The 12,416-nt window shown below is 41.0% G+C and overlaps 1 protein-coding gene across 3 annotated transcripts in view; it reads left to right on the top strand.

Annotated features, from left to right (window-relative positions):
- LOC139609580 (vang-like protein 1) overlaps positions 1 to 9,664 on the top strand; it is a 64,816-nt gene extending 55,152 nt beyond the window's left edge. Inside the window, exons 4-7 of one of the 3 annotated variants that reach the window (XM_071464345.1) lie at positions 1,736 to 1,896; positions 5,280 to 5,427; positions 6,030 to 6,264; positions 6,362 to 9,664. In XM_071464345.1, the coding sequence (XP_071320446.1) occupies positions 1,736 to 1,896; positions 5,280 to 5,427; positions 6,030 to 6,264; positions 6,362 to 6,622 (805 nt within the window). In that variant the 3' untranslated portion in view covers positions 6,623 to 9,664. The remainder of the gene's footprint in view (positions 1 to 1,735; positions 1,897 to 5,279; positions 5,428 to 6,029; positions 6,265 to 6,361) is intronic. The other 2 variants (XM_071464343.1, XM_071464342.1) reach the window with 2 other exon arrangements.
- Positions 9,665 to 12,416: the final 2,752 nt, after the last annotated feature.

Raw genomic sequence — 12,416 nt, 5'->3', positions numbered from 1 at the left:
AAATTATACGTAACTTTAAGCCTTTATAAACATTAGTGTTATATAAAAATTCCACCCCCATACAGTTGTTATGAAGGAGGAAATTAAACCATGTAAACATTGTTTATTTCTGCTGTACAGTTGGACATTTTAACATGGGAGTCTACCGGGATTGACTCCAGACTCTAGTGGTCATTAGAGGAACTGCACTTCGTGTTGCCTTCATTTTTCAGCCCCAGAGGTTGCGACTCAATTATACTTTGTGTGACCCCTTTCATATCCCTGGTACTCACTTGATTCATTGTGAATATTGATAAGAGCAGCTTTAATATTTAAATATCTGTTTATCATTGTCCCCCAGCACCATGTAATGTTTGATAAACTGTGGCCACAAGTGTCAGTTACAGGATAATGTTTAAACGTTGTGTTAAAGTAGCACCAGAGTCATGAAGTCAGTGAAGTGACCCATTAACACGCAACAATATCTATTTGCGGTATGCTAACATTAGCTAATGTTAGCATCATACCAGACCAAGTATGACTGCAGCAGCAACTCTCTTGGATGCTTAGGAGTAAGGAAGGTTGTAACAGTGACTTATGAATTTAACCTCTAATGTAGCTCACTTCCAGGGCACAGAGGCAGTATATTATAAAAGAGCCAATGCTTCATGTCATATGATGTCGTGAAAACACCCCATACAATTTTGTACAATGGGTTTAATAGTGCTGTGTTATGAAGGACAAGACCTGGCACGCTCTCTGATCCACCAGTAAAGGTTCAGGATCCAGGCTGTAGCTGCTTGTGCTCAGGCCTTCCCCTTCATGCTGCTCATTCCACCCCTCACCTTTCTCCTGTCACCTCAAACATCACTTCCTGTGTTTTGGTTATCAGTCTTTATGTAGTAAGTGTGGTATCCATCACACTGCCACTGTCCCGCGTCTGATTTTTCCACTCTTGTGTGACAGAGATATGATTTTGTTTGGTCAGTGTGGATAGCAACAAACTGCAGCTGCGAGGGGTCATACTGTCTTAGTTCCAAACTGGACTGTTTATCAGTCCATGTTGGTATGAAACATAGTTTACATCCTACATAAAGATATGAGCAATTATCTCAAAGTATCAACATGAAGAGCAGTTCCTTTCTACTGATTTCTATTTTCTGTTCCCATCCTCCCTTCCTTTCTTATCCTACTTTCCCGTGAGTTTAAAATAAACACAGATCTATGACCAATGTCTGTGTTTCCTTAATATATGATCCTCTAACTGTGTGAAAAGTGTCCTGATGTGTTGTTGAGTCTGTGTTTTGTATCATTTATGGTGGGTATTTCCCACTAAGGCATTAATTTAAGTATTACTGTTAGATCTTTATTTCTCAGGTGCTGCCTTCTTCTTCTCTCCTCCTCCTTCAGCGTCACCATCTGTCCTGCCCTCTTTTTACAGCTGTAGTTCTCTTTTCTTTCATGTTTCATCAGTTTATTTTTAAGTTGGTTTGTGGGATTTGTTTCATTGTGAAAAAACAATCCTGTTCTTTATTCCGTGTGTGTTTACATCCTTGCAGCTCAGTGCTTCTTTCTATCCTCAAGATATATGTGATTTTTCATTTGCATCAAGAAAACCAGAAAGGTCCTCTGGCTAATACTCTTCTGTTTTGGGTCTCTCCTCTTTCCTTCACTCTTCTTCTGTAGAAGAGTTGTGGATATACTGCAGGGCGTTCCTCTCACGCTGTCACGATGTCTCCTGTCTTCTCCTCTGCAGTATTCAGCGGGCAGCTCTCGCCATCTTAGAGCACTACTACTGTGACTTTTCAGTGCACAACCCGGCGTTGCTCTCTGCCTCCAAGTCCCGCGCTGCCAAGCACCTAGCCGGCCTCAAGGTCTACAACGTGGATGGTGAGTTCCCAGCAGCCCCCGCTGAGGGTGAGTGGGATGGTCTTTGTACTCCACGTTGTGCATTGTGTCTTGGTCTGTCTTTGAGTTTTTCTGTGTGTTGCTTGTCTTCCTGGACAGAATATACATTGTTTCCAATCTGTATATCCACTAAAGTGTGTGGTGTTGATCCAGTCGGGCTGACGCTAACAAATATTTTCATTATTTAACATGTGGATTATTTTCTCATTAGGTATTTTGTGTATGAAATATCATAGAACTGTGAATTTTTTTTTTTTTTCCTGTTGATCAACTAATCACTAAATTGACTAATTGTTTCAGCTTTATATTGAACACTTTTGCCCCAGATTCTTATTTTGTCTTGGTCTTTCATGTTTTAGCCGTGTAACAGTGGAACATCACAGGTGACTGGTTCCCAAATCAAATTTCCCAATTAATTTGATACTTTCAGGCAGCCATTCATTTGCATTTATTTTAGTGTGATAAGAAAAATTACCTTATTTTTGACATATTCAAATTGCTTCTCTTGTTCAACCAACAGTACAAAACCCAAAGATGTTAATGTGTTATCATAGAAAACCTGCAAATACTCAGGTGGAAGTAGTTCTGGTCTTTGCAGCAGCTTGAATTTTTTTTTAAATGTTTTTCTTTTTCATAACTGGTAGCAACTCCTTGTTGCTCCTTGCGACAGATCGCCCATCTGAAGCGCAGTTCAAGTCTCTGCAGGTTGATTTCCTTACTGTACTGGAATGTGCTGAACCCAATGGCTGCCTGGAAGCAAGAAAATTGATCTGCAGACGTAGCAGAATGGGGAAAATTGTCCCCTGTTATTTAAAGCACAGGTGATTTGTAGTTAAAGGGCTACAACATGCAAAAATGCAAGTGTGGTCATTTGATCTGTGACTCTCAACTCAACTGTCTCCTCTCTTTACACTGACGCTAATCCTTTAAGATGTCTTTAGAGCTAAACTGAAAGCCTACCTTTTTGACAGTAAGTAAATGCAGCTTCTAACCAAAGCACCCTCACAGACTGCTGGTGTTCACTTAAAATAAAAAAAAAAAAGTCATCTTTGAATCTCCAACCCCCCCCCCCCCCCCCCCCCCGTCACACGTCACACGTCCTTAAAGCTAAACACACGGGAAACACAAAACAAAACACACACCCTGACTGCTACACACACTCACTAACGCACCATGGATCCACTCACGTTCACCACTTCTCTTCACTCTTTGCATGCCACAGGTTGATGAAAAAGTTCAAAGTCGTCCTCACGACAGCTGGTAGAATGTAACACAAACCCGCTATTAAATTATCGCTCTCCCTTAAGTGTACTCAAGCTTCATTTAATTGCACTAACTTGACTCCCTCTTCCTTTTTTTTTTTTTTCTGCTGCCATTTGTCTCCCTCCTTTCTTCTCCGTCCTCTCAGATGTTAGTGGGAGACGGTGGCGGTGATGGCTGATAAATCAATAGCTATTACGCTGCCGGTCTTGTCATCTCTCTCTCGTGTCTCATCCTCCTTCATTTCCATCTTGCAGCAGCTGGTCAGGGGCCTCTCCATCTCTCTCCCACTCTCTTGTCTCAGGCTTTTACTTCCCTCTCCTCCTTTCTTTCTCCAGCCGCACCGACATTGTAACATACAAGTCGAACTCAGGGACAGACAATAATCTTTCCTTAATTAAAGAGTGGTGCAGCGCTGGGCGCAAAGCAGCCGTAGCACTCAATTACATTGCATCCAAATGGGTTCAGTTGATTTTTACGATGCCTGACAAGTTATTTGGTTTCCATTTATTTTCTCTGCTGTACATATTGGGAATTGAAAATGATTCGCAGCAGATAAAAGGTTTTTTGGTTTTTTTTTGCCAAGCAATTCTCTCTCAAAATATGGGAGATTTATAATGCCTAAAAACAAAGCAAACAATGAAATAACAGGGTCCTCCTCCAATACTCCGAATTTTAGGCCTATCGTAACATGTCTTAAATATGATTTAAGTCTTAAGTTGCATTAACTCTCGCTATTAAATTTTTGGGGGGGAAAAAACATTATTTGTTATTTATTATTTTTTCTTTTTCTTTTTACCCCTTTATTTCATTTTGTTAAATATTTCATTATAATATGTGTATTGTGTTCAGAGATGCGTAGTAATGAGTTACAAAAATCATGAATTACATTTGAAAACATTAATTGCTCTACCTCTATTTGTTATTCATTCATATTTTATGTGTATCTTATTACTTATTTTGATATGCATTCATGCACGACCCCTTAGTTAGCTCTGGTCTCCTGATCCCAGGTCTGCTGGCTCTGTTCATTGCTTCATGCATAGCAGAATAACAGCTGGAACTACAGCAGATGAGACAAAACATTTTCACTTTTCTCTCTCTCCACTGTCTCCATTTTAAATAGCACTAGGAGCTAATTCAGTCAATAAAAGTTTGGGCTGTCTTTGGTATATTACATTTTTTGGTGATTTTTCAAAGTGGAAAGAACTAAATACACTCCTGCAGCAAGCAGATGTTAAATATGAGCATTAATTCAAATGTAAATACACTGTTACTTTATTTATTAAATTAAAAAGAAACAGTAACTATGTCATATGCAAAGATTTCGGTCAGTACTTTGTACTTTGTTCCTGACTACATCTCTGACTGCATTTCACTTCATTTCTTAGTTTGATGGCTTTTTATTGAGGCACGTTAAGTCTTCCATAGAAAGTTGGTTAAAATAAGCATATGTACAAAATTCTGAAACATGGTTTTCACCGTAACATTCATCACCAGTAAACCCTCTCTACCCACAGTAACACCAAGAGCAGGGAGCGCTGAAAACTCCCTGCTCTCAGACCATGAATTATTCTGTTCATGCAAGATCTCTGCCCCACATTAATAATTCACCCGCTCTGCCTTCTTTTAACCTGCATTAACATCAGACAGAGTTCATCAGCTGCCTCCTGTCCTCAATCCAAAAATATAAACTTTTGAAGTTGCCCGAGACGCTTATTTAATTGGACGCCCCGTTCCTCCTGCAGGCACCGAATGGCAGAGTAATGGGAATGTTTGAATATCAATAGCCGTGTGCGGGTGAGCCACATGTTTTAGATATTTGAATTATCACAGTGCTTGGAACAGTTTATAATTACGACTTTGTGTGGCTTTTCCTGTCAGTTCCTGGGGTTTTATTAATCTTTGTGATAAAAGGAAATGGGCAGAGGTTTATGTGCGTTAATAATCTACCCCTCCACTCTAAAAGCAGCTTGTTCCCTCACATTGCACTTTATGTCATCACCAAAGATTTCTTTGTTCCTTTGTACCTTTTCTGAGGCTGTGACTGACTCTTTACCTGCAACACACACACACACACACACACACACACATATGGTAACCAATCTTGTCTTGTCTGTTTGTCATGACAGGCCCGGGGAACAATGCAGCAGCCGGACTCGCCCACTCCCAGTCCAGAGCCATGATCGCAGCCGCTGCCCGCCGCAGAGACTCCAGCCACAACGAGCTGTACTACGAGGAGGCTGAGCACGAGAGGCGTGTCCGCAAGCGCAGAGCACGGTGAGTAAAATCAAGCATTGATGGAGAAATATTCAGTGTCAGGAGCGTAAAAGGGCAGCATCAGAGAGCTCTTCTTGCTGGGGCCTGATTTTTTTATTGCTGGGGACAATAAACAGACTTGGGCCGCAATTCGATAATATGAAATATCACGATATGTCCCACCATATGCAATATTTTTTATAACATCAAAAAATAAATAGATATCATATTTTCATGCTGGACTGGACCAAGATTTGAGGGGACGATTTGGAATAAGACTTCTCGTTTGAGACCAGACTTGAACTGTTCTGTTCCCATCACACACGCTCTTCACTCTTGCTTAACCAGAAGTCAGTGTAGCTGTAGTTAGAGGCTTTTGGGGAAAGAGAGAGTGAGGAGGAAGGAAAAACTGGTACATCTGCAGGATACCTGTAATTCTTTGTGACTTTATATCCCCAATTAGTCCCACTCGTCTCAAAGTGTCGGAAAAGTGACACAAATACAATAAAAAAAAAATATCTTCACTGTTACAAGAGAGTAAATCATGAGTAATTGTATTGTATTGCTCCATCATTAGACTCTAATCTGAGTTTTGTCTGTCTGTCTGCCATTTTTCCTCCCAGACTTGTGGTGGCAGTGGAGGAGGCGTTCACTCATATCAAGCGTATGCAGGAGGAGGAGCAGAAGAAGGCTCCAGGGGACGTGATGGACCCGCGAGAGGCAGCGCAGGCCATCTTCCCCTCCATGGCTCGGGCCCTACAGAAGTACCTGAGGACCACCAAACAGCAGCACTGCCACAGCATGGAGAGCATCCAGCAGCACCTGGCCTTCTGCATCACCAACAACATGACACCCAAGGTCAGGCCTTTGACTTTAACACCTGACGGTCACATGGAGACTTGTTCTTGTTCTAAGATGTGACAAAATTGTGTTTCTCTTCGTCCCTCCTGCCCAGGCGTTTCTGGAGAGCTACCTGACCCCGGGTCCGACCCTGCAGTACAGTCGGGACCACTGGCTCGCCCGCCAGTGGACGCTGATCAGCGAGGCGTCGGTCACCAGCGGCCTGAAGGACGGCACCGTCTTCCTGCTCAAGTGTGTGGACTTCAGCCTGGTGGTGACGTCCAAGAAGATCCCCTACATCCAGATGTCAGAGGAATACATCGACCCCAAGTCACACAAGTTTGTCCTGCGGCTACAGTCCGAAACCTCCGTGTAGGACTTGAAAACTTTTTTTTTATTTTATTTTATTTTTTTTACCCCTCACCTTTTCTTTTCTTGCTCTCAAATGTTTTCATTTTGGGTTTGCAGTTTTTTTTTTTTTTAACTTTTTTTTGAGTTTTCATATATTATATATGAATCTATATATCACACACATGTTTGAATATATTGATTTCTTTCATGTTTGATTTGGATGAAAAGAAGAATCATCACAGGATTATGCTCACGGGAGCTCGGACGCCTCGGACGTGGACTTGTGTGCACATACAGTATGTGTGAGTGTATGTGTGTGTATGTGTGTGTGTCAGTTTATGTGGCAATCACTTGTTCCTTTTGTGTTTGGAGTCAAACAAGACGGGAACACTTGAGGTTTCTGATGTCCTCAGAGACATGTTTTGTCTTGGTCACTCCTTTATTTCCATGTGACAGACAGACAGACAGACAGACAGACAGACAAACCACTAAGGACGGCAGTGGTGTGACTCAGATTTTGATATTTGAAACCTGATGGATACATATGACAAATATCTCACCTGTGCTGCCGTCTCCTCTACAACATTTGACGTCAGCAGATTGAGAATTAAATGGACTAATGTCCATTGAAAACCAAATTAAATGCATTTGACAAAAAATGAAACCAAACTTCTGTCAGATTTTGCATCAAATGCACATTCATGTATGTTTGTAAATGCCTAAACAGGTTGGAGTATGTGATCTCATCCTGCTCAAAAAGGATCTCAGACTGTTTTCCTTTCCTCATCACGACTTCAGGACGTCTGCAGTGCTCCAGACAAGTACTTGTTTTGACATTTGAGATGTCAAACTCCAACATATCTGTCCTAAGCCGTACAGGAGCACCCTTCAGTGCTAATCTTAGCAGCCAAAGTTGGACACTTTGGGTTGTTTTGGTGCACGACTCCTCTCCAGGTGCAATGGAGCTAAATCAGAAATATTTCCGATCCAGCTGGGAACAACACAAGCGTGCAATGTTAAACACCGGGGCGAACTCTGAATGAACCAGAACAGAAAGGATGCACAGAGATGGATACATGCCCAAAAAACATTTGCCCTGCCTCATCGGTTCAGTAACCTTCTCAGGGCTTTCATGTCTGCCGTATCTGCCTGACATGATGGAAGGGGAAGGCAAGCGAGGAGGAGAGACAGAGCCACGATGTCAAAAATAAAAAGTACTACTGATTACTCCAGACCAGAGCCCCCAACTGTGGGTTGCAGAATAAATACTGTCAATTGTCAAATAATAGCTGGTATTCAAATACTGCATATAAAAATGGTAAATTCAGTATAATGCACATTTCCACAGCACAAATTCCCAACCACAGAATCATTTTATCTTGCTCCCAGTTTCTCAAGTTTAACAGAAATAATAAACTACAGGCCGACTGTAAACTTTTGTGACTGTATCACCATCACCACAAAGTCTCTGTGGTAGTTCCGGCAACAGGAGGCGTCTCCAGGAAAACACTGTGCCATGATGACACACGCACACACGCACAGACTCACAAGGTGAAAACAATACCGTCCCCTGTCTGGTAAAGATGTTGATGGAGGTTGAGGATGTTAAGCCAACACTTCCTGATGTCTTTCACATTAAAAGCCCACTGTGGAAGGAAGGCTGCAAGACACTTTTCTGCTTTTATTTGAAAGTAGAGAAACAGGAAACGAGAGAGAGAGAGAGAGAGAGAGAGAGAGAGGCATGCTACTACAGTGGCTGAGGTCATTTTAATGATAATTTTAATGTGAAATTCTGGAGGAAGTGTTAAGTTTCTTAACATTGTTTGGGGAAAATGCAGGAGGAAATATTTATCATACTGAATTTATCAAGACTTCAGGAACTAAAGACCTGTTTCTGTCCCGCTGCGCTGACCAGAGGCCACTGTTTGAGAATTTGCAGTATTTATGTAAGTATGATTTCATGTGTAGGGCTCACAGGGTTTGCTTGTATCACTAGAATATATAATAGATGACAATGAATCAGCAGTGTGTAACAGTCAGAGCTGCAGCAGGGTGGAACCTCCTTCCCAACTGGACCGTCTGGTTTTCCTCTGCTACCTTGTCTCACCTCTGTTGAATCCCTCGAGGTCAGCCGCTTCACTGGAAGGCTCACAGGGAACTTTATTGTATTATTTCTTTCACCTGATGAATCAGCTGATGTTGTAAAGCCAGAAGAATACAGTGAAATGAAGCTAATGGCACTAAAACGACACTTTAAGATCCTTTCAGAGTTGACTGCTCTGTCCCTGTCAAAACGTATCCAGTAAATTCACCACGTGTCAAAGAGAGTCACTGAAAAACTCAGTCAAGAAGAAAAACCATAATCACAAATCCTCTGTGGCCATGAGCAGGGTTGTCGCCTACTGCCCCCTGGCTGGTAAACTTCGTATTGTCACTCTGCCCACCTGAGGGCAGCAGCAGACACATTCAGTCAATGTAAACTTGTAGCTGATAATCCACCTGGAAACAACAAGAAAAAAACAAACACTTTTTGCTGTTTCCAACAGCAAATATCTTTTGTAAGCACCTGCCACTGGTCATTTTTTGTACCTACTGACATATGAACTTTGTATGATCCCAATGTGACTGTGCCTCCTGTTTTTACACTGTATCTATTTATGTAAACACGCATGTGTGTATGTGTGTATGTATGTATGTATGTATGTATGCCATTCCAGTTCACATGACCAGCCTCTTCCCCTCTCCTCTTCATCGCCACCATCTGTCACGCCGTTGGCAGGTCACAGTCCTATGTCATGGTTTGGTTTTTGTCTGACAGCTTTATGATGATCACGTGACATTGCAATGTAACGGATGTTTCAGATTCACAGCATTAGCATTTGTATAAAAAAAAAAAATAAACATTTTTATGAACATTTGTATAACTGCTGTATGGCGTTGTCTTGTGGAGTGAATAAGTTGTTAGTTTTATGAGACTGACACTTTTTTTGAGTGCAAACTGTGTTTGATGTCCTGTTTTTCTACTTTCACCTCAGTTTGTGATTTTTTTTTTTTTAACTCAAAAGGTTTTAAAGACTTTATGAAGTCTTTCTATAACTGTCTGCAAACCGTTCCACTTTTCTTTTTCATTTTTTTTTTCTTTTCAGTTTGTGATTTCTTTTATATCCCGGAATGCCTCTTAGCATAAAGGTTTCACTTTAAGTTAAAGGTGGCTGTCGTGCATAAGAAGACTTGTAGCTACCAAACTGATTCAGGAAAATGAGGCCTAACTGCAACTGTGCAAATGTCCACAGATTTATTTATTTATTTATTTATTTATTTATTTTCACTAAAATGTACAAATTAAGGAATACATGTACCATCATTTTTTAATTTTAAGAGATAATCTGCAGATAATCTGTTAATACATTCATTTTCTAAACCAAATTCAGGTGTAAACATTTGAAATAAAATATCATTCATTTTTTACCGAAAACATTTCAAGCCTTCATGTAAACCCAAATGATCCCAAATGACTTCCTAAGATAAAACGTAAAATAAACTTGAATACTGTAATGAAATTAAATTAAAAAAAAACCGTCATGAATATGCACCACAAAATATTTTGTACTACACAGGTCAAAAACTGTGGAAGTCAGAAATGGCCATGTTTGTGAGAATTTCATTTTTATTATCTCAAGATGATTTAATTATATTTTTCTCATGCTACCAGGATGATAACGTTGTTCTGTCTAGAATTCAACAGGTTATTTCTCATGAATTATCCTGTTACAGGGAGAAAACAGCCTTTAGATTTGTCCCATTATCACAGGAAACTAAAACTAATTATTCTCTTCTCAGCCTCCATGGAAGACAGATTTTTACCAATGATGATTTTTATTTGTTCCATTTTCCCTGCAGCCAAGCCAGACTGCACAGCTACAGTCAGAAAGTCTGCAGCATCACTAGCTGTTTTTAGAATGTCTTTAATGACTGACTTTCAAGTGCACTGCATCTGTCATTACCTCTCTGCCATTCTCCTGAACTTAATCTTCAGCATCTCCATATGCACTAGTTTCTTGCCCCAGCTGCAGGCCTGCTAACACTCACCTCTGTCGCTGCCCATTAGGCGCCGGGTCCTGCCTGACATGCTGGAGCAAAAATTCCATTTTTTTTTTTGGCCTTGTTTTGGTGGCTTTTTGTTGTCATGGAGCTCTGTGGTAATTGGCTTGCCGTCAGCCTGTCAGAGCAGCACAGCCAGGCCTCGTGGGTAAATGAATGTCAATGTCAGTGTCCCGTGCTGAAAACGAACAACCTCATCCTTCCTTGGGCCCGTGGCGCGAGGCCGCCTGTCGGAACTCATCTGTCCATGGTTTAATCCCCCTCCCATACCCTGCCTGATCCATGCAGGACCAGGATGAGGAGGAGAGATGGATAGAGTGGAAAATGAGGAGCATTTGCATCTAAATGGAATGTTTTTCTTGCCTTCTTTCCTCCCTCTCTATTTATTTGGTAATGAGTTGGTTATGTGCAGATCAAAGCAAGAGCGGAAATGCCTCTTGCTTCTGGAGGTTTCAGTTTTGAACAGAAAGCTACACCTTAATGCATCTTACTCATGTCTTTTCTTTGTTCTTTTATTTTGAACCTGTCAGATCCTCGTACTGGTACTGTTGCCATCCTTCCTCTCTTGGGTGTGTGTGTTGGAGAGAGAGAGATCGGTCTTCATGCTCTCTCTAAAGTGCGTTCATGTAAAACACCATCACACTTGACATTCACACGATTATGTAACCTAGAAGCCCTGCAAAACATCGCAACACTTGCAGCATGACACTGTCTGCTCCCTCTTCCTCCGGAGAGACTGTGACATGTCTTCTTGCCCCAGGTCACATTTAAATGCACACAGTTTGATGTTCTCATCTTTCTGTCTGTGCTATGGATTATGTGTAAATCCCACACCATCATACAGGCATCCTGTTTACACACTGCATCACATCCGCCTCCAGGGGAATAATGATTCTTGCATGGCCCTGTATTATTAATTCATGTCCAGCGGTACGGGTTCAGCAGGAGTGTGTCCGCTCCTTATGCAGTGTGTAGGGCCCCGGTGGGCAGCCTTTGAGCCCGTCTCTCTCCGACTCCTTCACCCCCAACCTCCGCCGGCCTCACGGTCCAGGTCTCTACTCCCTTTAGGAGGCATAACAATGCTGAATTATTCACTGATGTTTGAATAATTCAAGGTGAAATTGCTAATTGACTGGGGGAGGAAAAAGTGCCAATCTGTTGTACTGAGGAGAAAAATTAAGTGTGTGTTCTCACATACCCATCTTAAAAACAACATATGAAGTTCACTGTAAAAGATGTGCACATAGTAGTTATGTACTTTTATTAAATTTTGTTTTACATTGTGAAAATCTGCACCAAGTCTGCATTCAAAAAGCACTTTTAATACTGTCTTTTAATACAGGTTTGTGTTAGACTATCACCAGTTAATATATAAGTATTCTTTTTTTCAATTGATCGCAAGAAAACAGTTCAATTCCTATTCTATTTAGAGCAAAAATGTTTTGTTCACATAGATACAAATACACACCAGTAGAATTCCTTATAACTATTTAATCATTTATATCAACCTTAAAGTTGCTATGATCATTATTTTTTAATTAGGAATTGATCAAATTGCTATGTGTAATGTGAAGGGTGTCACTCACAGTGACAAACATGCAACATTATCACACTTCCCCTCAGATGCCTGTCCAGAACCAAATGGTTAACAGACAAATACACTTTTTACTCCAAAATTTGCAGGTGTAAATGTTTTTTTTTTGAAATGTGGGGAAACC

This window comes from Trachinotus anak, unplaced genomic scaffold, assembly GCF_046630095.1.
Source record: "Trachinotus anak isolate AG129_WGS33_773 ecotype Australia unplaced genomic scaffold, CSIRO_AGI_Tana_v1 ptg000026l, whole genome shotgun sequence".
Lineage (NCBI taxonomy): Eukaryota > Metazoa > Chordata > Actinopteri > Carangiformes > Carangidae > Trachinotus > Trachinotus anak.
This window is presented reverse-complemented; position numbering and strand designations above follow the sequence as displayed.